The 25296-nt window shown below is 36.9% G+C and overlaps 4 protein-coding genes across 6 annotated transcripts; 2 read left to right on the forward strand and 2 right to left on the reverse strand.

Annotated features, from left to right (window-relative positions):
• Positions 1-5946: 5946 nt before the first annotated feature.
• Positions 5947-8992, reverse strand: LOC18610550 (coiled-coil protein (DUF572)). Its single transcript, XM_018114512.2, has 7 exons — positions 8905-8992; positions 8315-8377; positions 8114-8193; positions 7377-7485; positions 7048-7207; positions 6542-6705; positions 5947-6463 (listed from the first exon to the last, which is right to left on the reverse strand). The coding sequence occupies exons 1-7, from the start codon at positions 8905-8907 to the stop codon at positions 6110-6112; spliced, it is 933 nt and encodes a 310-aa protein (XP_017970001.1). The 5' UTR covers positions 8908-8992; the 3' UTR covers positions 5947-6109.
• Positions 8993-10662: 1670 nt separating this feature from the next.
• CLE12 (CLAVATA3/ESR-RELATED 12) lies at positions 10663-11567 on the forward strand. Its single transcript, XM_007046259.3, has one exon. It carries the CDS (start codon positions 10916-10918, stop codon positions 11255-11257), a length of 342 nt encoding a protein of 113 aa, XP_007046321.3. The 5' UTR covers positions 10663-10915; the 3' UTR covers positions 11258-11567.
• A 2341-nt stretch (positions 11568-13908) lies between these two features.
• Positions 13909-17739, forward strand: LOC18610552 (P-loop containing nucleoside triphosphate hydrolases superfamily protein). Of its 3 annotated transcripts, none has more exons than XM_018115247.2 (7): positions 13910-15301; positions 15707-15850; positions 15952-16026; positions 16131-16324; positions 16431-16602; positions 16682-17155; positions 17543-17739. In XM_018115247.2, the coding sequence occupies exons 1-7, from the start codon at positions 15071-15073 to the stop codon at positions 17672-17674; spliced, it is 1422 nt and encodes a 473-aa protein (XP_017970736.2). In that variant the 5' UTR covers positions 13910-15070; the 3' UTR covers positions 17675-17739. The 3 variants fall into 3 exon arrangements, with proteins under 3 accessions (XP_017970737.2, XP_017970736.2, XP_007046323.3); XM_007046261.3 differs by having other exon boundaries at positions 13914-15301; positions 16682-17101; XM_018115248.2 differs by lacking the exon at positions 15707-15850 and having other exon boundaries at positions 13909-15301.
• Positions 17740-18070: 331 nt separating this feature from the next.
• On the reverse strand, positions 18071-23575 carry CHUP1 (Hydroxyproline-rich glycoprotein family protein). Its single transcript, XM_007046272.3, has 9 exons — positions 23163-23575; positions 22845-22936; positions 21935-22687; positions 20226-21593; positions 19987-20118; positions 19440-19621; positions 19125-19236; positions 18563-18706; positions 18071-18352 (listed from the first exon to the last, which is right to left on the reverse strand). The coding sequence occupies exons 1-9, from the start codon at positions 23269-23271 to the stop codon at positions 18254-18256; spliced, it is 2991 nt and encodes a 996-aa protein (XP_007046334.3). The 5' UTR covers positions 23272-23575; the 3' UTR covers positions 18071-18253.
• Positions 23576-25296: the final 1721 nt, after the last annotated feature.

Below are 25296 nucleotides of genomic sequence, written 5' to 3' on the forward strand. Positions count from 1 at the left end.
TACCTTGTCTGCCAAATCTTAATGCTCCCTCTGCTTCAAACTTTATTTCTTTGGTCTGCTGTCCAACTGCATGTAGCCTTATGACCATAGCAATAAACATATTGTACTTATATATAAACCTATATATGTGTCTTCTAAAATGGAAAATACAACCCATCCCTAAGTAGGCATAGCAAGAAAGCAATTGAGGACATTGCAAAATCATTACAAGAAGCTTTGGCTGGTTGGGGTGGGGAGCATATGCATCAATTCCACTGAAGACTGCAAGGCAGGTATGCATTTATTTTGGCTAACCCATGAATTCATTCAATTCCTATCAAAACTGCTTTCTTAAAGGAGTTAAAGCTGTTGGTCTCCCTTGATCTTCTCTCTGTCTCTCTTCTTAGCTCCTGATTGCTCAAGCAAGAATATAGATTAACCATGAATGAAGTTGAAATTTCAAGTCATATATCCTTTCCTACTTTGCATAAAACAATTATGTCAAGCATGCATCATATTTCCTGATCTAAGAAGAAATAAAGTATATCATGCTGTAAAATTAACTGATAACAATAGTTTATGGAAAACAGTACATTTCTATTGATTTCAACCTTAATAAATCAATCTCTTCGTAGAAGTCTGAAGGAAAAAAAACCATTGTAGATGATTTTACTGCAAATCCACATCAATCCTTAATGTTTAACAGTCTTATTGCTTCTGCTTGAACACACTTTCTTGACATATATATCACATAGTTCATATCTTCCCAGATTTGATTGTAACGACTAAATTTTCATGCTTAAGTTTCTATGCTGCCTCTATGTATATGTACAGGCCACAAGGTAGACTACCTTGCTTTCATGATTTGATCTTGTCATGGAGCTCAGCTGCTCTGTCCTTATATATGTCAAGTTAGTGAACTTTCCAGCTTGTCTCTTCATTATCTTATCTTAAGGTATCACATCATTTTTTCTTTTAATGTTTCCCAGACTACCAAGGTGGACCATGATGCCTCAATCTTCAATCATAGCCTCATTGAAACCTGAATTCATATATATGTATATGTATATATGGTATACTATAGTACAATTTCTGTCTTCCATTATTTGCACAAGAATCAGAAGCAAGCATAACACGGATTCTTGGAAATTAAAGCTCTGGGCAGATCGCATTTTATGATCCTCACCTCATGGATCATGTTAAAAGGAACTACTCATGGAGAAGCATCTAAACTTGTTGTGTTATTAGTCAGCTCAGTAACAGATGACACAACTTTTTTTATCAGATCTCTAATGCATTCAGCTCACCAAGCATCATGTTAGCTATACCTTGATGTTCTGATCTTTAATTTCAAGCTAAAGACTATTTATAAGAAAACAGGAATCAAGAGCCGAACGGTACAGTCCAGAGAAAACCACCATTTTTAAGTTCTAATTCACAAAAATAGGATTCTGTAATGAGCTGATTATACAGATCATCTGCATACAGATTTCTGTTTTTTTTTTTTTTTTCTCAGCCAATCAGTGAAACACTACAGTGAGAATTGGCCCTAAGGCCTAGAGGTACAAGCAACAATTAGCTGTTAAGATGATTAAACAAACAACATGCAGCGTGTAACTGATCTGTTAATTACTTCCCTGCATGGAACTGCAACAGCATGTTCAGCTCCTAGAGTACCATAAACAGATGTTATGACTGTGCTGATCATGGGTTTATTCGAAATTATAAACAGCTTCAAGCAAAGGAATAAAAACGGTATGCAAAAATGTGTTGTATTCGTACTCAATATATTAAAAACAATACAAAATTTAATCAGAAACTAATCGTACCAAAATCAGACTACCACATAAGCATGCAGTAATTGGTACACAATACCAACCACATGCAGCTATATATATATATATATATACATATATATATATATATATGTATATATATATATCTAGCTCATTTAGACTCAAGATCGTTGGATGCTTGTCCGCATCAGCTTGAAGCAAGTTGAAATTAATGGTGGTCCAAATTGGTCATGCAAAAGACGGGAATGGCGGAAAAGTTGGGTCAAGAGAAAATTAAAACATACCGCACCTTGCCCAAAGAAAACTATCTTTCATCAGATTCCAGTTTTGTTGGGGGAGAGGGGAACACATGCGAGCTGCCCCGTGGTAGTGCTTTTATCTGTTAACTAATGCTGATAACTACATAACGCCAAAACTTCAATGCCCTTAGCCCTTGGCCTTAGGAAAGTGATGAAGAAACCAAAACCTTGAAAGAAAAAGAAATTGAAAGCTTTCATAAGTCGCGCTCCATAAGTCTAAACACCATATGTTAATTCTTGAGTTTTCCTTGTAATTATAACCAGCAAACCTGAGTTTCCTACAACATGTTGAGGATTTATGATGAACTAATGGCAAGTATATATGTTATAGAAACCATAAGCTCACACATTAATTGCCACATGATCTGCCATGCCCTGCCATGTTGCAAGCATAGACATATCAATTTCTTATTATCTTGCAGGAAAAAGAAATGGTTGATGAACAAACATTAATGGATATGGATGCATAGATTTTATATATATTTGCTTCTTTGTTTGGTAAAGATACGGTTTAACTGTGATTCCAACCCTATAGTCAAAAAAGTAGACCTAAACAAATTAGGTTCAAAATGAAATGGCCCAAACTGACACAAATATCATATAATTCAAGACACCCCCTAAGCTGCATAGCTACTAACATCTACATTACCCAAGGTGTTTGAACGCAGACAAAGAAACATAGCCTTCTCCTATGCTAGCTAGTGGCTAAAATCAGATACTATTATACTATGATATTTATTGTCTTTAATTGTCTTTTTATCTAAATTATATTAGACTATTTTAATTATATCAGATTTATGACATTGATAAAAAAATTTAATTTTAATCGAGAAAAAGTAGCAGTGATCGAAGTGGGCACAGCTTGTGTTTGTATTTGTATTTATATATATATATATTTGGGGGCCCCTTTTGGATTTATCACTTTTGAAGGACAATGGGCGCCTTCCACTTTGTCTGTCATTGTTAATTACTACCATCAACTCAACTTATGGGATTAGCATTCAGTAGCAGCCAAAGAAATGACTCAATCTTCTGTCCAAGGCCTGATGATTATTTTGCAATTCTAAAATTAAACATTTTATAATTCTTAGTCTTAGTTTACATGCAGAGGTAGGATAATGATTCAACACATGCAATGAAAGAGGAGAAGGTAAAGAAGAAGGAAGAGAAACAAAGCAGATAGACAGCAGGGGGACTAACTCGATCTTGACGTACTAAACGTATTTAAGGAAAATAAAGAAAGGAAAGATGGTTTATGCTAAGTTGGGCAGCGGGCGGCAGGGAGTAATGGCAGCAAACTGTAGTTCCTCAGTCAAAACGTTAAAAGTAGGAATGGTACGATGCTTGTATTTATACTAAAGCTAACAACTTTAGGCTTTTGCTTGTGTAATGGACTGAGAGTATAGTATTTGAGAGTAAAAAGCAGACCATTATTATTCCTTTTCTTTTGACTTTTTAAGCTTTCACTCTCTCTTTAAACAACTAGTGGTGAGTGTTTAGCGATAACCCAGAGAAAGAATGATCGACAAGCAAGTGAAAGATGATGGGGTTTTGCCCTTTTGATCTTCAACCCCATCATTTCATGATTGCATCATTACATCCATTTGTTTTGGGATGTGGGTCCTGTAGATCGAAAGGAGATCATTAACTCATCAAAGTGGGACCACGAAGGAGGAGTGATGTGGGTCCATCATCCAGGTCAATGCTTAGCATGCAAACCCCATAAACAAAACCGAGTGTCCTAATCTTGAAGCCAACATTTTTTCATGCAATTGTGCGTGAAACAAAGAAGATTCGAAAGAATGGAAGCAGAGACGGATGTTTACTGTGAGGCAACACCCCACTTTCTCACACCATTTTCTCTCAGTGTTAAGAGAGTAAGAGAGCAAACAAAGAACAAAAGAAAAGGAGTTATAGCTAGCCAACTAACTAACTAACTAACCTGAAAGGGCTTGCAGTGATATATTTCTAGACCCGGCATGGTTTCTTTGATTGCTCGAGCAAGAATGATACTATCAAAGTACGGAAGCAGCAAGCAAGTGCAAAATCATGGGCAATAGCCCTGGAATACCAACAACAGATTGCCAAAACATTTTTCAGTTTTTAAGACCAATATCTCTTAGTCTAGCTAAGGCCTGAGCGCACTAGCAGACACTCGAAAGCAGCCAAGGATAACTGCATTAAAACGCCAAACATAAATAAAGATGAGAGTAGAGAAAAGAAAAGCCAAAGAAAGAGACCGCTCAGAGGGAGCAAATAATAATGAAGAGCAGAGCTATTTTTAGCGACAAACCCGGAAAAGAGATCAGTCTCTATCTGCAATCAGAAACACAAGTTTTCTTTTTTTTTTTGAGAGAGAGAGAGAGAGAGAGAGAGAGAGTATGGTATAGTATAGAGGAATGGATGGATTTGGAGAGGGAAAGCAAAAGAAGGAAACCCCCAGATACTGTTATATAAGATATATGGATACGAATGATGGGTTTTGTACTGAGACTGAAAGTTTTTTTGTTTTTTCTTTTATTTATTTATTGACAGAAAAATAGTAGTAAACACTGACAAAGAGCTGAAACATCTCTGCCTCTCATCTTTAATGTATTTTATAAGGGTTAGTTAGTTGGATTTGCTTGTTTTGAGTCAGTTGCGTGATCTTATGGCAGTGTTAGGTGTTACAGACTGAGAAAGATGAACGATATGGCCTACAAGGCTCAGTACGGGGGGCTTCTCCTTTGCTGCTAAAACAAAAGTATATATTTACACACTTGCTCATCATCTAATTAACGCCACCCTGCAGACCCAAAAAAGAAAAAGTGAATTTGGGAAGGCTATAAAACAACAAGGACACGAAGATCTTTACATCTTATAGTGTATGGACAGCGACAGTGCGATGATAATTACCCTGTATCATGAGCCGGAATTTAAGCCTCTCGATCAGTCCCTTAGCTGCAAAGTGTACGTACTACTACTCATCAGGACGTCTCAACTGCTAGCTGCAACATCTTTTCCTCTTTGGGGTTTTCTTATAATTCATTCACTTTCACTACAAGGATAATGTATACGGAAGCTGTGCATCCATTTCCATGTATATAATATAATACTATACTTATGGAGCCACGCGCTGTTGGGAAGAATTATAGCGAACCAAATTATTGCGATCTGCACACAGAGAGAGAGAGAGAGAGAGAGAGATCAGTGATCAGATTCAGTTGGTTCCCTCGTTGCATGTGGCTCAAGATTCCCCTTTGAACCATTTCAAACATCTTCATTTTTCCTTCTTTTACTGCCTGTTAATGCCGAGATGGTTTCAACAGCTAGCAGGTATTTGAAACTCACTCCAATTCTTTCTCATCTTACGCCCATTGGTTTAATTCCGTTGCATGATTGCAACTCTCATACCATGAAATTTCTTTTAAAGAAGAAACAGGATGCAGATCAAGCCGATTCATCAAATTTTTCACAAACTCTTTCGATATAAAAGCATTTTGCTTCGTGACAAAACGTAATAATTAATCAAGAACCTCATCAATTATACCTAAGTCTTGCCCTTCATGTAACTATTGATAAATGGAAATTTGATCAACTTAAAGCTACCCTGGTAACAAGACGACCTTAATGGGCTTGTGCTAGGCCAAACCCATTTCTGCCAGGGCCACATTCAAGACCCAAGCCCCAGCTTGATCTATGGTTCCCTGGCCCAATATCAACAGGCTTTAGATTTTGAGTAACCCGAACAACTTATGAAGAAACGGCATTCACAAAGGTTTCACAATGCTGTTGCTGTAGACATTCACAAATTTCTTAATCAGACAACAGGCGCTCCGTCCTTCCAATGTTGAAGTCTTGCCCAAAGGAATTGTAAACATTACATGTTGAAGTGGGAAGCAAAACTATCTACTCATTCTATTTTCAAAATATAATAATTGTATCACATAGAACACCTATTACACATCTAGATTGATATGTTAAGACCACAGACAGATCTCTGGTCGTTGACAAACAGTAGAGATATTTTATATACAAGCAGCCTCAATTTTCAAGCTAAAACTTTCGTGCAGTCATTGAAGCACTCTTCTTCACAGCATTTTGTGACCATGACGATGGCTTGAATCCCCCTGTCAGCAAGTTAGAAGCTGCAGCTGCAGAGATTTTTCTTCTCTTGGACTCTAGCTCCAACCTTTTCTTATTGGAGGACATGAAGGACCCAGATGATCCAGGGAAGATTGAAGCAGCTTTAATCAATGCTCGCTTATCTTTCCTATTTCTGTCAAACTTGGAAGAAAACTTGACCCCTGAAGCAGTAGCAGCATCTTCTTTGGTTGCTGGAAGGAGTCGAATGCTTAGGCCCATTTTCCTCGAAGCAGATTCCTCTTCAACAACCCTCTTCTTTTGACTCTGAGAACATAAACTGAGTGAGTATAACTTAGAAGCAAGTCTAGAAGAATATGTAACCATCTGAAATTAGCAACGTACTCTAAGTTTGGCACGGAGAGCTTTGTTGAGGGCATAGTCATCTGAATGCCTGGCATCAGACACTCGCTGAAGGCGCACTAATACTGGCTCAGCTTCTTTCTTCTTCTGCAAATCCTCTTCCTGATGTTCAAGACGGTAAAATGGATCTGCAAGCTTGCCTCTTTCTGCACGGCAACAAACTTAAACAGTCAAAACCCAACAGAACTTTGAAAAGGTAATCAGATGTTATGACCAAATTGCTAGTCTTAAAATTCACGATGAAGGGCCTCTTTGAAGCACATTAATGTAAGTATAATCCCAACGGACACAGAAAAAAAAAAGATGTTTACAAAACATCATTAAGTGTCATACATGGCACTATGGGTTAACCTCATTGTGAGTCAACCCGTGCCTTTGATTGCAAGTGCAAGAGAGATTCACACTTCCCAAACTATTGGTGCAAATTGTGCCACAATACAATATTTCAATGCAAAGCAAAGTATAAATACATGCAACTCATTATATACCTTCATCAGCAGGGAGTTCTAATGTCTCTGCATCCTCAACATCAAACACTTCAGTTTTCCTCTGAGCTCCACTAACGATCACATACTCGCAATTTTTTGGGTCTGTCTGAATGACGATCTCATGTTTGCAGCATGCAGACTTCATGGTAAAGCTCCATATCTAAAAGAAACAGGAAATTGTAAGGAAAACCTGATCATCCCTGAGCTAATGTTAATTCAAAGATTAAGTTTCCATTAACCAGATCCAAAGCACAGAGAAACACTCTTCCACTAGCTCAGATTAAAATAAATTATACATAATAGCTAATGCCACCAGTAAGAAAAGATACCTTTGTAGAATAATAATTTCCCACTTGCTTCTTTTCAGCGTTGAACCGTACACCTTTTGCAATCATGGAATTGCATCCACCACACCAAACATTGAAAGGCATTTCAAACCTGAAAAGATTAACAATAATGAGAACCAGACACTATAATTACCATTTACAAAGAAACTTCCCAAAACAACAAAATGTGCAAGGATCATTTAAAACAAAAGCAATTAACAAATTTAAGTAATTTATAGTTGAAAGACTTGGTCTTAACAAGTTGGCTGGAGACCTATGTCACTTAGAAGATTAGAAAGCTCTTAAACAATCACCCAGATATCATGTATAGCTTCACAATTTCATGCTGGAATATTAAACCTTAGGACATCTCTATGCACCTACATCTTAACATAGATAGTAACGGCTATAAAATGAAAGAGAAGTATAAAGCTTTGTGCTTCCTTTTTGTGGAAAAACAAAAGAAAAAGGATAGGGAAGTATTGCTTTCTTAAGTCAAGAAAAATAGCAAGTCAGAGCCTAGTTGCAACCACTCTTATCAGAACACAGTGAAACAACCCCAAAAAAGGTTAGTCATGTTCTATTTTCAGATGATTATTTTCAACATTAACCACCCTCAATATATATACATATATATATATATATATATATATATATATATATATCTTGAAGATACTGAAACAATATTTTTGAGACAAAAAAAATAGCATCAAAACTCCGAAAGGAGTGTGATTCATTACCTTATGATCAAAATGCCTTGATCTATTTTCCTTGCCCTCTCTCTTAAAGCATGTTGACCATGAAACTTGTTCAAAGAGCCCTGAAAATGAACACAACCCCACAGTTTTAAAACGTGATATGTCATAAGTTACATTTAGCAAAAGATTTCCTTGCAACAAAAAAAAAAAAACAGAAAGAAAATAATTGTAAACCCTACATACCTGACTTGGGTCCCATTCCGGCGGATAGTAAAAGTTATCCGCTCTAGCAGCTGCAAGTGAAGACTGCAGAAGCACAAAGAAAGCAGGTTAAGCATTGTTAAATTAATTGCAATGAAGGGAGAAAAAAAAACCCTAGCTTCAGACAAAAGTTGAACAGCAGAAAAACTTAAAAAAGCATTAATTCACGTCGCAACCCTTCAACTCTTATGAAAAACAACATAATAAAACTTATATTAGCAATCAGGCTAAAACATATTTCCCTTAGAACATTGCTCTAAAACATCTTTTAGGAATTTCATGAAATCAATCCAGCCATAAGAAACTAAAGCTTGAAATCAATGAAATCGACATAACTGCATCAAAATTCTGCAATTCAAACTCCTAAATTGGCATAAAACTTGCATTTCATGGGGCACGATCTTACGCACGATTACGAATAGTAAATATAAGTGAAACCGACATTATTTTACCAAAATCACTATCTAGGGATTCTAACATCTATATCCAACCATTGGAATAACACGAAACTCTAATTGTAGGGAAAAAAACGAAAGGCAAAACCAAAAAACTAGGTTTAATAATTTGCATACCATCTTTTCTTCTCGTTCTCGATTCTTGTCTTTCTTCTTCCCTTTCTTCTGATTAGGTTTCTGGAGATTGGGAATTTCCTTTGCCTTTTTTCTGGCCTTTTACCAATTTTTTGCACTATATATAGTGTTTCCATTGTGGGCCGATTTTGGGCTATGGACCGTAATGAAGTTGAGGCCCATTTTTATTTTGGGCTTCAACATTTCCTTGCATTCCTTTTTTGGTAATATATACCAAAAAAAAAACAAATTTTAGTTAGTAATATTAAGAAAAGCTTGAATAAAAAATTCTCTGTGGTTAAATTTTAACGGAAAATAATAACATAACTGTAATATTAATATAAAATTTTATTAGACGCACAACATAAAATGATGAAAAAGATATTAAATGAGACACTTAATGCAAACAGAATATTTTTATTAAAAATGATAATTTATGAAAAGAAGGAGGACTTCCCTTTGCTTTTGTTTTACTACATCTAAAAATAAATAAATGGTCTTAAATAATTTGTTTTGTCGAATGCAATGTTTTGTTTATTGCTTTCTTTAAAAACAAAAATTAATACAAAAGGAATAATAACAAAAAATAATAATAAATCATTCCCCCCAAATAATACAGTTGATGGGTCTTTATTAAATTCATAAAGAGAGACGAGTTGTTTAACAAGTAAATTTAATGAGTGATCAATCCTTCACAGCTAATATTAAAAGATGACAAGCAATTCGTAGAATTAATTGGAGCATATGGGAAATATACATATTCGTTTTTGATAGCGGTGATGTTGGTTTGTTTCTTTTAATTTTATGCGCGGTACATATGATTTTAGACTATAGCATTCCGCAATATTGTTGAAATTGATTAATTATTTTTAATGTTTATATTTTTTTAAATAATGAACCAATAATATTGAACTATAAAAGGGAATAAAAAAGGAATATTGAGTCTTCAAACTAATCAAGATGTGAACTTATGATAAAGATAGAATGAGACTAAAATAATTACTTTAAATTTAGTGTCACAATTATCTCTCCTCTTATACCAATGTCAATGTTTTTTTTTTAATTGGTCCATGTACCAAGGTCAAGATAACTAGTTAATAATTTAAACACACACACACACATATATATATATATATATTAAAGTGATCATAGTACACCAACAGGATGAAGCTAAAATATTGTCTTAATAGGAAAAAGAGGTACCCTATTATATAGATCCAATAACCCTATAAATATTAAATATTTATATTATAAGCATGGTTGGACGTCTTTAGGTTTAAAGGGAATCATGTAAGGAATTAGTGATCAATTCAGATCAAGTCACAATTTTTGGTATTATTAGGAAGAAGAAAGAAAGGTGATATTATTTGAGGTAAGCCTAAAACACTATATATGGCAATCATCTTCACTATATATATATCTCTGTCACCAACTTTATTTTTATTTTTGTTTTCCTTGTGAAACTATTCATAGATTGCTTTGTCCATAGAAAATGTGGATTGCACATTCCCCACCCATTTTTCCATTAGTTGCAATTCACTCAAAACCAGCATGGATCTTCTTCCCTTGCACCCCATCATATGATCATGCACTCTTGGATAGATATATATATATTTCTAAAAGAAAAAGAGAGAGAGAGAGAGAGAGAGAATAAATTGTCATTTATTCATTATTCCTATGCGTCAAAGATATTCAAAAGATTACTAATAATAACCATTATCAAACTTAATATTATTCAAGCTTTGACAATCTTTTAATCATTGCCCTTTTTTCCCTTGATTTCTAAGGAACTTTCATTGGGAAAGGGTCTACCGCTCCCCCTTTCTCTCTTTTCTCTTGTTAGCATTAAAAGGTGCCCTCAGGTCTCACATGAAAGGCCAAATCCACACACATTTCAACCCTTCCTTCACATTCCCTATATTTTGTCAAACTTCAAAAATCTCTGCCTTGTGGTTCCCCTTTACTTTCTGCTCCATGCTTCCCTTTGTAACCCTTCTGCTACTACTCATCCTCCATGGCCTGGAAAGTTTCCCACTTGGTCTTCTTCACCGTCCTTTGGCTCTCTCTCCTCTTCTTATTGCTTCATGAATTCCACAGTTTCAAGTTCAAGATCAATGGCAGACAAGCCAGCTCCATAACCTTCTCATCGCTTTCTCGTAACCCTTTGATCAGTAGGAAAGTTGTTGCTGGCAAATTTGATTTCACCCCGTTTCAAAAGCATCATCAACAGGAGCAGCAGGATAAACACTCTCCAGACATGAAAAGACAATCCCAGGCAGCCGATACCGAGATTGATCCGCGTTATGGTGTCGAAAAGCGACTTGTACCTACTGGTCCGAACCCATTGCACCATTGAAGATGATGATGATGATGATTATTTCTCAGGTGAAGGAATTACAGGAAAAAAAAAACCCGAAACAAAAAGAAAAAACACAGCTGGTCTATTCTATGATGGTGATTTTGTTTCTTACTTTCTGATTTTTTTTTCTTGGTCATCGATCCTTTACTTTAGTTCTCTATATATGAAACCTTAATTGCTTTTAGATCACATTGATGATTATATCTGTATAATATATTCTTGTGAGTTTGAGCTTGAGCTTGTATATGTACTAGAGGACAAATATTACAATCCCAAGATCACAGAAATGATACATACATTCTATACATTAATTTTAGGGTTCTAGAGATAGGTTTTCATGATTATTAACAATGATTATTTTACATACTACTTGATTTTAATTTCCTTTTTTTTTTTTGGTGGGATTTCAAAGGAAACATGAGTAGCTGTGACGGCACGATAGAACAAAACCAAGCTAACACACACCATAATTAATAATCATTTTTTCTTTGGCTAAGAAAGTAAAAAGAATATATGATTAGTGTAATAAGGATTAATTGCTTTGTGTTGAAGATCAAGGTATATATGTGTGTTTTGTTCTGACTTCACGTGATGGTTTGGTGCCACGTGGCGGATTTGTAAATGATGGTTATGGTTGCATTCATCTCCCATTGGTGATGCCCATAGATCATGCAGAATTAAAATTTAATTACCCCAATTTTTGTAGCCAAGCTTCGGTGTGGAAAATTGGTCCAATTGGTGAGGATTTTAGTGATGGGCACTCATTTAATTTTGGTATGCATGTGCTGTTTCTATCATTACTAGTCCTTTTTATTTTATGGCTATGCCCTATGGGTCACTCCACTTGATTTCAAGAAACTACTAACATCTCCAAAGTTTTTCTTTTCTTTTCTTTTCGTTCATGGAATGTGTTTGGATGTTGTAAATTTAGGCCAAAATGTTAAAAGGAGATGAACAGCACATTTATATATTAAAAAAATGCAACTTTAAACTTAAACAGAATAAAATCAAAGAGGATGAGAAAGTGAGAGAAGCAGACGATACAAAGTAATTAATTTACCGTGATTTAGTCTCTTTTGACAATCTTAAGGATTTGATTTTTGTTTTCTTTTATGATTAAGAGGGTTTTTGAGTTTCACATAATTTGAGTTAGACAAAGTTTTATCTGTTATTATAATGTAGTTTTAAGCGTTGACCATGTTTATATATATATGATGAATATTTAATCTATGTTAATAGGTCGAAAATATCATCTTATATTTATAAGATACAACATGTATCTAAAATAGTATATAATATATAATAATATTTATTGGAAAATCAACCACTACATGCTAATTAAAGCAATAAACTTTTTAGTTCCATGTAGGAATAATGAGGTTATATGTGATATGAATTGTCACTATTATATATGAACATGTATATGTGTGATGCAATTTACTCCTATGAATAAAGTATCCATGTGGCTATATATGGTTGCGGTGGAATTAGATCATGACATGATTATCTCTTCTCGATGGGCATAAAAGAGAGGAAAAGATATTCGGTCAGAGGTAGAGGAGAATATCTATATATATATATATATATATATATCCTTAAAGATCAATGTTCTAATGATAGCCATCATCATGATTATGGATTGAAAGTATTGTATTTAAGATAAGTTATTTTACTAAAAGCAAAATTTGAGGAGATGGAGGTTAGGGCGGGCATCATTCATCAACAAATATTATAAATTTTTACAACAAAAATTAATTTCTTGATGGTAAAAACCTCTTCTGTCAAAGCTAGAACCTAGCTAGCTAGCTAGCTAGATGAGAATTAGAGCCTAACCAAAGGAAGGATTGGCCGACTTAATTCCCCAGATTGGACGTGGTACGTCTAATCATCTTTAAGTTTGATTACAACATCACTCTAATTGGTGATTGCTTTTACAACTTGTATCTGACAGCAACATTTGGAGAACATAGAGGCCAAGTTGGTATGCGTGAGAGTTTGATATTGTTGCCTATCTTTCATGGGTTTAAACAATTTGCGAATGAGAGAGATCTCATCCCTGTCTCATTACACAGTTCATCAGAGATCAATGGAGTGATAGGCCACCTAATGAAAAAGATGTTTCGTACCTTAATTCAGTGGAAAGATTGAACACAATTCACTTGGATGTTGAGCGTTGTAAATAAAAGAAATTATTCCATGACAATATATATATCCCAACAGTTTGTGTTAATCTGATCTAATCTAACAAAGTTTTTTATTGTTGGATTGTGACCGATGTATACTGACAACAACTTGTGTGTTTTGTAATAAATTTGGCAGAAAATTAAAACAAGGGGAGCTTGGAATTTGGCAATGCATGATAAATGAATCATGGAATAATGCATGAAGCCGAAAAGATTAAGCTGAAGATAGTCAAAGGAAGATTTATTAAGGGAAAGGATTGAGCATGATTTTCAATCAAATTAATTTATTATTGGACTAAAATCTGCCAAATTAGCTGTGACAAACACGTCTTGGATTAGTTCTAGGAAGTGGTTGGAGGATTAAGTGGACTAGATTTAATTAGCAGCTGGAGTACAGCTAGGAAAGTAGAGTATCATAACCTGCAAATCTGGAATCAGTCGACGTTCAACCCCCATTAAGAAGAAAAAGATTAAAATTGAGCAGAATAGAGACCTCCAAAGGCCAAGAATTTCCACTTGATCAGACACCCTTTGCCTCGACTCAACTGCTCCTTATAATATTTCAAACAAATTGACTACCTTTTTGCATTTACAATTGATTCTAACCAAAATTGAAATATTCATTCACAAGCATCAGGGCCCCCAGATGGTCCGTGTAATCGATGAAAACCATCAGTACTGGGATCCATTCCTCTCGCCTTGTTTCTCTCAGTATCAGCCTGGTAGCCTTAAGTGCTAAGCACACACACTATGGCCGTGCTCATCCCAAGTTTAGGGACGAAGCAATTGATACAAAATTTGCACCGAAAGTCACCCTTACTGAAGCCTAAGCAACTTGTCACAAACATCGGTGACAAAGCAATTTGGTTCATCTACAAGAAAAGAGGCAGTCACGATATTGATCAGCAGACGACTGAAAATGGAGCTGAAGAGCAGGAGATGGTTAAATTTGTGGCAGTAGGCGATTTTGGTGGGCCAGAAATGCATGCAGGCCACCAGAATTTTGCAGGTGTAATATTCTATGATAGTTACTTATGGAAATCAGCTTTTCCAAGCCACCACCAAGGTCACCTGCAGCAGGGGCAAGTCCCTTGCTGAGTTTTTCTCTTCCTGGAGCTAATTAAGCATTTCGAGCTACCCTTTTTTTTTTCTTGATATTTCTTCTCAATCAAAAGAGATGTATTAAATAGGATGACATGATGCATGCATGCATGCTTATGATCTTCACGAGAAAGATTAATAACATGCCAACACTCAAACATCTAATAGATATAAGAAATCGACATTTTTCAAAAGTAGAAACCGTGTATGATGACACTTGTATCGGTTTCGTGCTACTATCACACCAAATTTAGCAAGAGAGTCGACAAAGGCGTTAGTCTGGATATCCACACAGTAAGATCTCCTGCAGAGTACCTTATTGTATATCCTTTCTAACATTAATCTTCTTCATGCTTTTAGTTATGAAAATATTGTAGATAACGGGCCGAGCTGGGCTTGAATTTTTCGAGATATGTCCGATTGGGCCAGAGATGGCCCCTACACATGAACAGCTTCCAACCTCTATCTATCCGCTACTTACTCCAGTCTGTCTGAAAACCATTTTCAGAAAAAAAAAAAAAAAAAGATGTCCGCTTTTCTTCTGTCTTCCCCTGCCCTCTTCCCTCGCTTCAATTCCAATTCCAGTCTCTTGAGTCCTTTAAGAAGAAGAATATCTCAAGTAATTCTTGTTAAGGCGGCTTCTTCTGTTAACGATAAAAATGACAACGTTGATTCATCTTCCTCAAGTACAAGGTTGATCACTTTCTTAGGAAAGGGTGGCTCCGGCAAGACCACCTCCGCCGTTTTTGCTGCCCAGGTTCCTTCTTTTATCTCTATGCATTTTATCTGATTTTTCTTTGTTACTTGAAACATCAATGCCTTCTTAGATGCCCTTTGTCTCCGTTACACGGATAGTTTGGTGCCCGAAGCCTAAACTGACAGGATAAATCAGGAATGGGCAATTCCAGGACTCATGACAGATTTACATCACGTTGCAAGCAAATGTTGTTTTCTAGTACTAAATTTGTTAACCGGACAAATTAGCTTTACTAAATTCTTATTTGTTGGCCGAGAACTTTAGCATCATTTATTTACTGCGTACTATTTGGTGAATGTGCCGAAACCCCTTTCAAGTTTTAGCATTCAGGCTCAACTGTTCTGTTCGTTTTCCTTCCCGTTCCCCTGTCTTCTTTCCATTTTGACTTTCTTTGCTGCTGCTTAGCATTATGCGATGTCTGGACTGAGTACGTGCTTAGTGTTACACGGCCAGGATCGCACCGCTGAGTATCTTCTCAATTGTAAGATTGAGTCTTCTCCCATTGTATACCGTGACAACCTTTCAGTTGTTAGGCTGGAAACAACTGAAGTATGTTTCTTTACTTTCTTTTCCATATTGTATCTATGCCAGTGAGAAAATGTTGGCTGAAATGGCTATTGGCTGAGAATGGATTTTTTGTTAAACTGCAGATGCTTCTTGAACCCCTCAATCAGTTGAAGCAAGCAGATGCTCGTCTTAATTTGACACAAGGAGTTCTCGAAGGGGTGGGTATGTAATATCTCTTGAATTTTTTTAGTTTTGACTTCCTTGCCTTGGATGTTTTGTCTGCACAGTACTTCACTATGTATCATTATTTGACACATAGTAGGTTGTGGGAGAAGAGCTTGGGGTGCTTCCTGGGATGGATTCTATGTTTTCAGCACTTGCACTTGTGAGGCTTCTGGGATTATTTGGGAGATGGGCTCAAAGGAACCATCAAAAAGATAAATTTGATGTGATAATATATGATGGTATCAGCACTGAGGAAACCCTACGATTGATAGGTGCAAGCAGTAAAGCAAGGTTTGGAAATAATGTTTTCTCTTCCCCTAGCCCCCGTGGGACAAAAAATAGAAGAAATTATTTCTTGTTCAAAATGATCAATATACAACCATATGACTATGCACAGACTGTACTTGAAATACCTGCGAAGTCTTGCTGAGAAGACAGATCTTGGGAGATTGGCTGGTCCTTCACTCCTGAGACTTGTAGATGAAGCCATGGGCATAAGTGGGAAGCCATCCCAACTCAATGGGACAATGAGTGCAGAAATATGGGACAGTCTGGAACGAATTCTTGAGGTTATCATAAATTTCATTTTATCAATTACTAAATTTTAAGTTGATCCAAATGGACTGCCAATGACTGTAAGCTATGCAGGTAGGATCTTCTACCTTTTCAGAACCTCATCAATTTGGCTGCTTTCTTGTGATGAACCCAAACATTCCAACATCTATCAGTTCTGCATTGCGTTATTGGGGTTGTACAATGCAAGCTGGTACGCAGGTTTCTGGTGCATTCGCCATTGCTTCCCCTGATTTGGATGTAGAATCAATGGAAAATGTCAAGAAGAGTTTTTTTCCCTTGCCTTTAGCCTTTATTCCAAATCTCTCAATGGGTTCCCCTCAAGATTGGAATGCCATCATGCTGAGCAATACCAGTGAAGGCGCAAGGGATCTCCTTTCTTTGCCAGCAGGCCAGAAGTATAGCATAGTGTCATCAATAAATTTTGATGTGGCAAGAAAATCAGTAACCCTTCTCATGCCAGGTTTTGACAAGTCAGAGATCAAGCTATATCAAGTATCTTCAGTTCTGAACTCTCCAATTCTTCTATGTTCTCTGATAGTTCTGAAGGTTTTCTGAGATGCTGGCAGAAATTTTACTTTCCTATCTTGAAAATGCTACTTAATAGAAATCTGTTCCCCCCCTTCCCCCCCCCCCCCCCCCTTTTTTTTTGGGTTAAATTAATCTTCCTAATGAGCAAAAATAAAGTTGTCCCTGGAGAGGGATAGCCGATAGAGATACCACTTTGTAAAGAATTGATACATTAAGTTTTAAGTAGAATTAGCTTAGTTTGTCAGATAACAACTAAGAATTCAACTTTTTTCTTGGAAACCTTTTTTAGGTGTATTTAACTTGCATGGTTACTCACATCTTGTTATACCTCTTCACATTTTCTAAAAATTAAGACTTCCATATGGTCGATAATGCTGGTGACTCTTTTATATGTGACAACTGCAGTATAGAGGAGGATCTGAGTTGTTGGTGGAAGCAGGGGACCAAAGACGAGTCATATTTCTGCCGCCTGAAATTCAAGGGAAGGTCGGAGGCGCCAAGTTCACAGACAGAAGTCTTGTAATCACAATTCGATAATGCGGTTCTGAACCATTGTTTTAATAATTTTCATTTCCGTATTGGATATCTTTCTTGAAACAACAGTGGTCAGATTTTACTGTGGGAATTGGATATGGTATAGATGTGATAGGAGTCCTTTAAATCAACAGAAAAGCACTGGACTTCAAATTTGGCTTGTTAGGAACCCAGAGAACAACAAAAATATAAGTGATGGCAACCATCCCAAATGGAAGCAAGCTTTCTGCTTGGGATTTGGGTGGTGCAAGTGGCTCACAGAAGCCAGTGTAGACCTAAGTCCGAGATAGTATAAGATTTAGAGGACCCGTGAGTTAAACAAAGAGCAGGAAGCATATTTAACAAATTCAAAGTGCAGCAAGGATTTTGGGAAGGTAGAAATTTGAACACATTGCAACATAAAACAATATTTTTAGATGCATTGCTCTTTCCTTTTTCTGTCTCATGTCTAATTAAACTGGACAGGTCATTGTACAATATTCAATCTATATGGAGTAATTTCTAATACATTGTCAAGTATAAAGGCAATATACAGTAGAGCAGTGGAAGACTAAGGAAAAGAATAAGGCCAAATAAAGTGCATCATGCTTCCGGCTTATTGTCTTCTCCCATTTGTGAATGCACACGGCTCCTAAGTTCTTCAAAAGCCTTCATGCTTTCTGCATCAAAACCGCCCGCAAACTGGGGAAGGAGGAAATCAAGTCATCATTTATTTGTACATTTCAAAGAAGTTTCTTCCTCAAAACACAGTTATAGTTTTAGTTTTCAAGTAGAAATCGAGAGCGCATTACTTAAGCAGTACAAGGAATTCCTTTGATTGACCAGGGATCAATTCTGTAACCTTTAGCATGGATGCTAAAGATCAAGAGAACCAAGTGCAAAGCAAAATACCTGATGAACACGGAAAGCAAAACGGATGCCTTGCAGAAGTATAAACTCTCTGTTAGGTTCTTTCTCAGGTCCAGTCAATAAATCAAGTTCTGATGCTACACGTTTCATGTATTTCCTTGCCAATTGTACAGATGAAAGCTTGATCTGCAATAGGGGAAAGAAAGCAGAAATTGACAATTATATAGTAGGACAAATTACATACACGTTTACATTTGTAGTGGTGGTTTCATCTACATATAGAAAATTTATGCAACTTCTGAATCATAAGAAGACTTCAATATAAAATCTAGAGAAGTATTCCAAACTGACACAGAATATGAAATTTTCAGTGCGGCCCTTCTAACACTCCATATCCTTATCATTGACATTATTGAAACCATTAGCATAATCTACTAGTGTTGATCAAAAAGCTATTTCATCACTATAACAGGGTGCCAATCCGTGAGCTATGCTCCATATATCATATTATTTGCCACTAGAGAGAAGGGAGTTTCACAAATAAAACAACACGTTGCATAAAATGACCAAACCAAACCTTTTAATTCATAGTTTTAATTCATACCTTTCCAACAACCCCAGAATCCAATAACCAATTAACTGGAATTCCAAACTCCTTGTATCGTGAAATAGCCATGTCTCTTGTACGTAAAAGTGCATATACACTTTGTTCCACCCTGAGAAACAAAAAATGAAATAGCAAATCAGAATTGATGTAAAAAAACTGACCCACTGACAGTTTATGACAAGAGAAACTGCACCTCTACTAGACTAATATTGAAATGCTCCTAAAGGAAAATAGTAGCATTTTATTTGGGATTTAAAAAGATTATTGCCCAAGAGTTCAGACAGTAAACTAAATGAATCCAAACTGACATACTTTTCAAGCAACTTGTACATCTTCTTCAGAGCAGCTTCACAAGGGAGGCTGGGATCATCAACAAAGGATGAGATCTGCTTTTCCAACTTCACTAGGTCCTGGTATTCAAAAGCTGCCTCTCTTAATGCATCAGCTTTTCCTTCAGGCCAATCAAAGTGCTTGAGAACTGCTCTTTCATCAACCTAGACAGGTGCAGGAAGATAATTAAGTCGATAGTAGACAGACAATTTCTAGTGAATCTGTCAAACAGATAAGCAAATATGTATTGAAAATTATGAGGTTCATAAACAATGTATCTTGCCGCAATATGAGTTAAAGCAATGCCATAAGGTCTTTCTTTATGATTGGTAGAACAAGAGAGCTGACTATGAAGAGAAACATGGCATGTGACTAGACCCAGGGTTTAGTTGCAAGATACATCTTTCTGCCATATTACCTCAAAATATCTATATACCCTTTATGCAATAAGATCTCTTTAAATTTAAACCATAAGTGCCTCTGACAGATGAAATGCATATTTTAGCTTGTGGAAATTATTATTGCATACCAAGAAGGAAAGTTCCTCATCTAGCCAATTTACAAAAGCCACCAGGTCTTCTATGCTGGTGAAGGAAGCTGCTCGAATTTCGGTTGCCAAGGACTGGACAAAGTCACCTTGAGTTTCCACATCAGCTTTTACCTGGATCCATTCCACAAAATTTCATGCTGTTAAGTTTGATTAAAGAACACCTATACTTTATCTTAAGATAAGCAGATAAATGAAAGGAAAGGAAAATTTTAACACACAGCTAAGAGGAATGACGATCTGTTCTCAATCTCTCCAATCATGTTGCTCCTAGCATCTGATGGATTAGATGTTGGAGAAATCAAACTTGACGTGTCCTTCTTTGCCTCTCGTTTCATCAATGTTTGATAAAATTCAACAAGTTCGGGAGCCCGGTGAACTTTATCACCACTCCCTGCCTCTCTAGGTAGGCTTCCTGGAGGAGGGGGCGGCGGTGGTGGTCCACCAGGAGGAGGTGGTGGAGGCAGCGGCGGCAGGGCACAAGGTAGTGGAGGTGGAGCTGGAGGTTGTCCAGTTGTAGTGGTATTCACACCAGCAGAAGTACCACCGGCTGGCTTAGGTGGTGGCCTGGGCACCCTAGGTGGTCTCTTTTCAATGTGGGCAAGTTTCATCTTGCTTATTGTTTGAGAATCTACAGCCTTATCGTCATTGGATTGCCCACTTGAGTCACCAGGAAAAACCGTCCTCTCCTTTATTTGAGCAAGTTTTGGTGGTAAAATTACAGGTTTCTCTCTTTCTGCTTTTGAACTGAAATTTGACTTGTCTCCAAACCTCTCTGCCCTTGCTTGCTGTGCTTTTTGCTTAATTTGTTTCTCCCTCTCCAAGGCCAACTTATGACGGTCCTTATAAGCAGGATATTTTTCCTCTAGACTTCCATCCACCGATCTAGACATTAAGTGGAATGATGTTGCAACAGAATTCGGAGAGTCACCAGAAGACACTTGTGTTCTAATGTTTGGAATAGTTGGGGTTTCAGGGGAGTCAGTAAATTCCTGCTCATTTTTACCAAAAGTAGTGATTGCCACACCATCACCAGCATTCCTCAGCATCAGTGCTTCTAATGGACCCCGAGAATGTTGGCTCATGCTAATTCTGCTTGGAGAGCCTCCAGAGAGGGATCTGGCTGGTGATGAAACAGCACTTGAATCATCTTTGCTCCTGCCCCATTTCTTCAGCTTTTGGATTAAGCTAGGTTTCTTACTGAGACTGCTATATCTACTGTTGGAACTATAAATAGAAGCATTATCCAAATCCTCACTTCCAGTGGAGGATGGATGAGAGAAGTTGCTTTCAATATCTGTGTCCCCTTGCCCACGCTCTGATCCTGCATATTCCAATAGCAACTGTTTAGCCGTCTCTTGGGACTTGGGGCTCAGACTTTTGTTGAGATCACGAGCTGATATTTTTCCTTCAGGAGTCTGGTAGTTCCGGAGTTCATATCTCAAGCATGCATTGACCCAACGAAGGTACACTAGCTCTTCAACTTCACTAAATCTGTTCATCTGAAGCCCTTCCACTTGCTTTAGCAGATCTTCATTTGCATGTCTTAAATTACTGACCTCTTCTCTTGCCCTGACATCAATTTCAGTCTGCAACAGCATGAGACAAAGAGAAGAAGAAAATCATGTACACGCATAAAGTAGAACTTATACACTACTACTAATCACACAGCCTAGGCCTGATTGTTTAATTTGTCAAATCATTTTCCAAAAATCTGTATCTAAGCGTTTCCTACCATACTCCTAGCTTGTTGGTATTCTCTCTCTTTGAAAGTTGGTTTATGCTTCTGAATTTTGCAGAGAAAGTTCATTAAGGTATTTGACTAATAATTCTCTTGCTCAGTATATTATTATATAGGTAGGATTAAAGGGCCCTTAACTATCTACCTGAGTTGAGAGTATGATAAATGGGGGAGTATGATGGCAATTACCTCTGTCATGTTGGAAAGGGCAGCAATTTTTGCTTCAGCAGCATCCAATTTAACAGTTAACTCCCTCTTTTCATGTTGAAGCTCTTTGTTCTTCCTTCTAAGCTCCATAACTTCCATTTCTAACTCCTTCACAGCTTTCAGCTTCTTCTCAACCTCAGCATCATTCTTGATGGCTTCTTGCTCTTTTGCTTGAAGACCAGAAACTTGTTGCTTGAGAAACAATAACTGGGCTTTTGTCTGGTTAGCATCGAGCTGAATTTGCCTTTGTAGCTCCTTGATTTTGTTCCTTGCAACTTCCAGCTCCTTCTTTACAGAAGCTCCATGTGCAATGTCTTCTTGGAGCTTCTTCCTCTCAGACTGCAAAGAGCTGATGGTAATATTCAGCATGTCAATTTCAACTGTCTTGATCTTGAGCTGCCTTTTTAATTCAAAAATATCTGATTCCTGCTCCTTTAAACCATAGTACTCCAGCAATTCACCCTCGAGCTTCACTTCCCTCTCCTCCAGTTCCTTGACTAAATTGCGCAACCGTTCCAGTTCACTTGCATTGTTTGCCATCTCAGTTTCATAAATTTTTTCTCTCTCTGCCCTTGCAAACTTGTCAGCGGATAATGGATATTCAATCTCCCCTGACAGAAGGTCTTCAAATTCAGGTAGTATATCTTCATCACCAATATCTGGTTGGCTACCATTAACTCGATTAAATATGCTACTAATCAATTTAACGTCTTCTTCCTCCTCTTCTTTCTCACCCTGTAATAATGGATCACATCTCAATAATTGATAGGAAATAATAAAGACTAGCTAATATTCTTAGACAATAAGTCAATAAGAGCAAGTGATATCTGGTAAGAAGTATATTGTCAATAGGATCTGAAAATTTGATTGAAGGAGTTAGATATACACTTACATCCTTCTTTTTGAGGCTATCATTAGAATATGCAAACTGCTTTTTGTTGTCCCCCTCATTTGGATGTTCCTCAAAGCTTGCTTCTCCATTTTCTGAGTTTCAGTGTTACCAGAGCAGAAGTTAACATAACACAATGAAGCCCATATGAGTAAAAGAATGACATCCTTGTTTTCAATATATATAAGTTTAGCAATTACATAAACCATGAATTGTAGAGTTTTATAATGGGAAAACATCAATTAGTGAAAAGTGCAATCTTTCTTTTATCGATTACAATCGCTAAATATTGAATTACTGAGAAATTACAAACTCGAGTACCTGAAGATTTGGCCAAAGAAGTTGATGACTTTGAGTTTTTGACATTGAGCTGCTTAACTGCAAAAGCTGCAATTGAAGCAGCAACAACGAATCCTACCCTGACTATCATGGAGGAATTGTTGATAGGAAAATCCTCTTCCTCCACTCATCTATAGAAAAGAAAAAATCCAAAGACATCCCCCAGTCCATTTCTCCTCATCCCCCATCACTAATAACTCAAACCATTATGACCCTTCAAGTGCAAAACCAGCAACTGAGAATGTAAGAGGTCGCCTGCAAGGCTTGTATAAACGCAATCCTGGTGCAACTTCAAGCAGAACACAAGTTAGAGAAGTAGAAAATATGCTCAACTATAAAAGCCATATCCACATATAAACGTTCCTATTCCACTAGCATTATCATGTTATCAGATTTCTCGACCTTTCAAGAAAATCTTTATAGTATACACAATTTTCTTTGATGAGTACAATCCAAAAAAACTGTCATGCTAAGAACTACAGCAACCACCAATAACCAGTGGCCAGTTTTGCTCCGAAAAGATTGACAATTAACTTATGGGTAGGACTAAAACCTTACCATTTTCCTGAGAAAGATGTTGTACAGTGCAAACAAGGCCAAACCTAAAGCTGAAAGAGACACCAGAAACTGTAAATTTGAACAAAAAGCAAGTGTGCCAAAATATCTTCCCTTTTTGATTAAGGACTACGTATATATTTTATTAGCAATTAAGATAAGATGTGGGGAGAGACTGTCTTGTCTCTAATGCATTTAATTGAAAGTTTCAGTTCCAACTAATCGGTAGGTGTTTGTCCAATTAAATTTCTCTAATCAAGCTTTTGTAGATCAAGGGTAACCATGGACCAATTGCAACCGTCTGATCAACCGTGTACCACAGCAGCCTTGGACCCCCCACCCCACAAGATAAACCAAAGCAGATAAGTAAAGGCTGAAACTTTAACTCCCAGCAGTTTGCTTAATGGACGGAAGCATATGCACAGGTACGTCCAAGCAAAAAACAATGTAAACCCAACTTTCCTGGTGATTGACCTCCCAATCACATGTTCATCTTTTGGCTTTTCCTTGGGATTTGCTGGGTTTTATCTGATGGAAAGACATCTCCCTTTCTCTCTCTCTTTCTGGGCCAAAAAAACAGAATAACCGGCAGCTCTAATTACATATAACTAATATACATCAAAGCATGTCTCAATTATACCAGACAAAATGTGCTTGAATCATTCATTATGTTCTAAGACAAGTGGTGGGTTTTGGGTGAAACTTGTAGAACTGAAAATTAACTTAAGCACTTAGCTCCATTGGTTAAAAAAAAAAAGGGGGGGGCGGGGGGTGGAGATAGCAATTTAATTCCGCCAAGATGGTGACAATGGGAAGTGCAATGGCAGACAACTTGATAGATGGTATTAATCAAACCCTGAACATTCCTTCTTGTGGCTGAGGAATTTATTGGTGCTAACTTATCAATGCCATTTTTCTCAGGGGAAAAAAAAGCTAAAAAGGAAAAATAAGCCGAAAATATTTATGGGAAAAATAAAAGCAGAAGAAGAAAAGTCATTTTCATTGACATGAACTGAGTGGGCTCAAGTGGGCAATAGCAGCCAATATATTATCCAAAGCAGCCGGTGGTTCACAGCTCTCCCATGAATGATTCATTACCGGTTCTAACTTTCCTGGATTGAAATTTTCTGCCCTTGTTTTTTAGTACAGTGGGAATTTATTTGATTTGCATGAAACCCAAAATTTTCAGCAAATTCATGGTCGATGAGAATATATATGTATATATATATAGCTTAAAAAACAGAAAAGACATGAACAGGAAACAGAAAGTGAAGTACAAATAAAATATAGAGCATACCTGGTACGGTCAGGGAACATTACATAGCTTACAGAGAAACAGAAGGGTCCGATGGAGAAGGGGAAAGTGCCTACGTTGTCCAATGGTCGGGCGGGAATCACTTTTTGAACACCCTCCCCTTAATGCCACCTACCAAGGCATCTTTTTTATTATTGTTATATTTTTTTCACAAAAACAATGGGATATGCTCTTTTCTTTTTCCTTTTTTTGGTTAGGAGGCTTGTTCTCATTTCAATATTCCAGTCCGAAATTCTCAAATTAGAT

The sequence above is a fragment of the Theobroma cacao genome, chromosome 2, assembly GCF_053813885.1.
Source record: "Theobroma cacao isolate CCN51 chromosome 2, ASM5381388v1, whole genome shotgun sequence".
Lineage (NCBI taxonomy): Eukaryota > Viridiplantae > Streptophyta > Magnoliopsida > Malvales > Malvaceae > Theobroma > Theobroma cacao.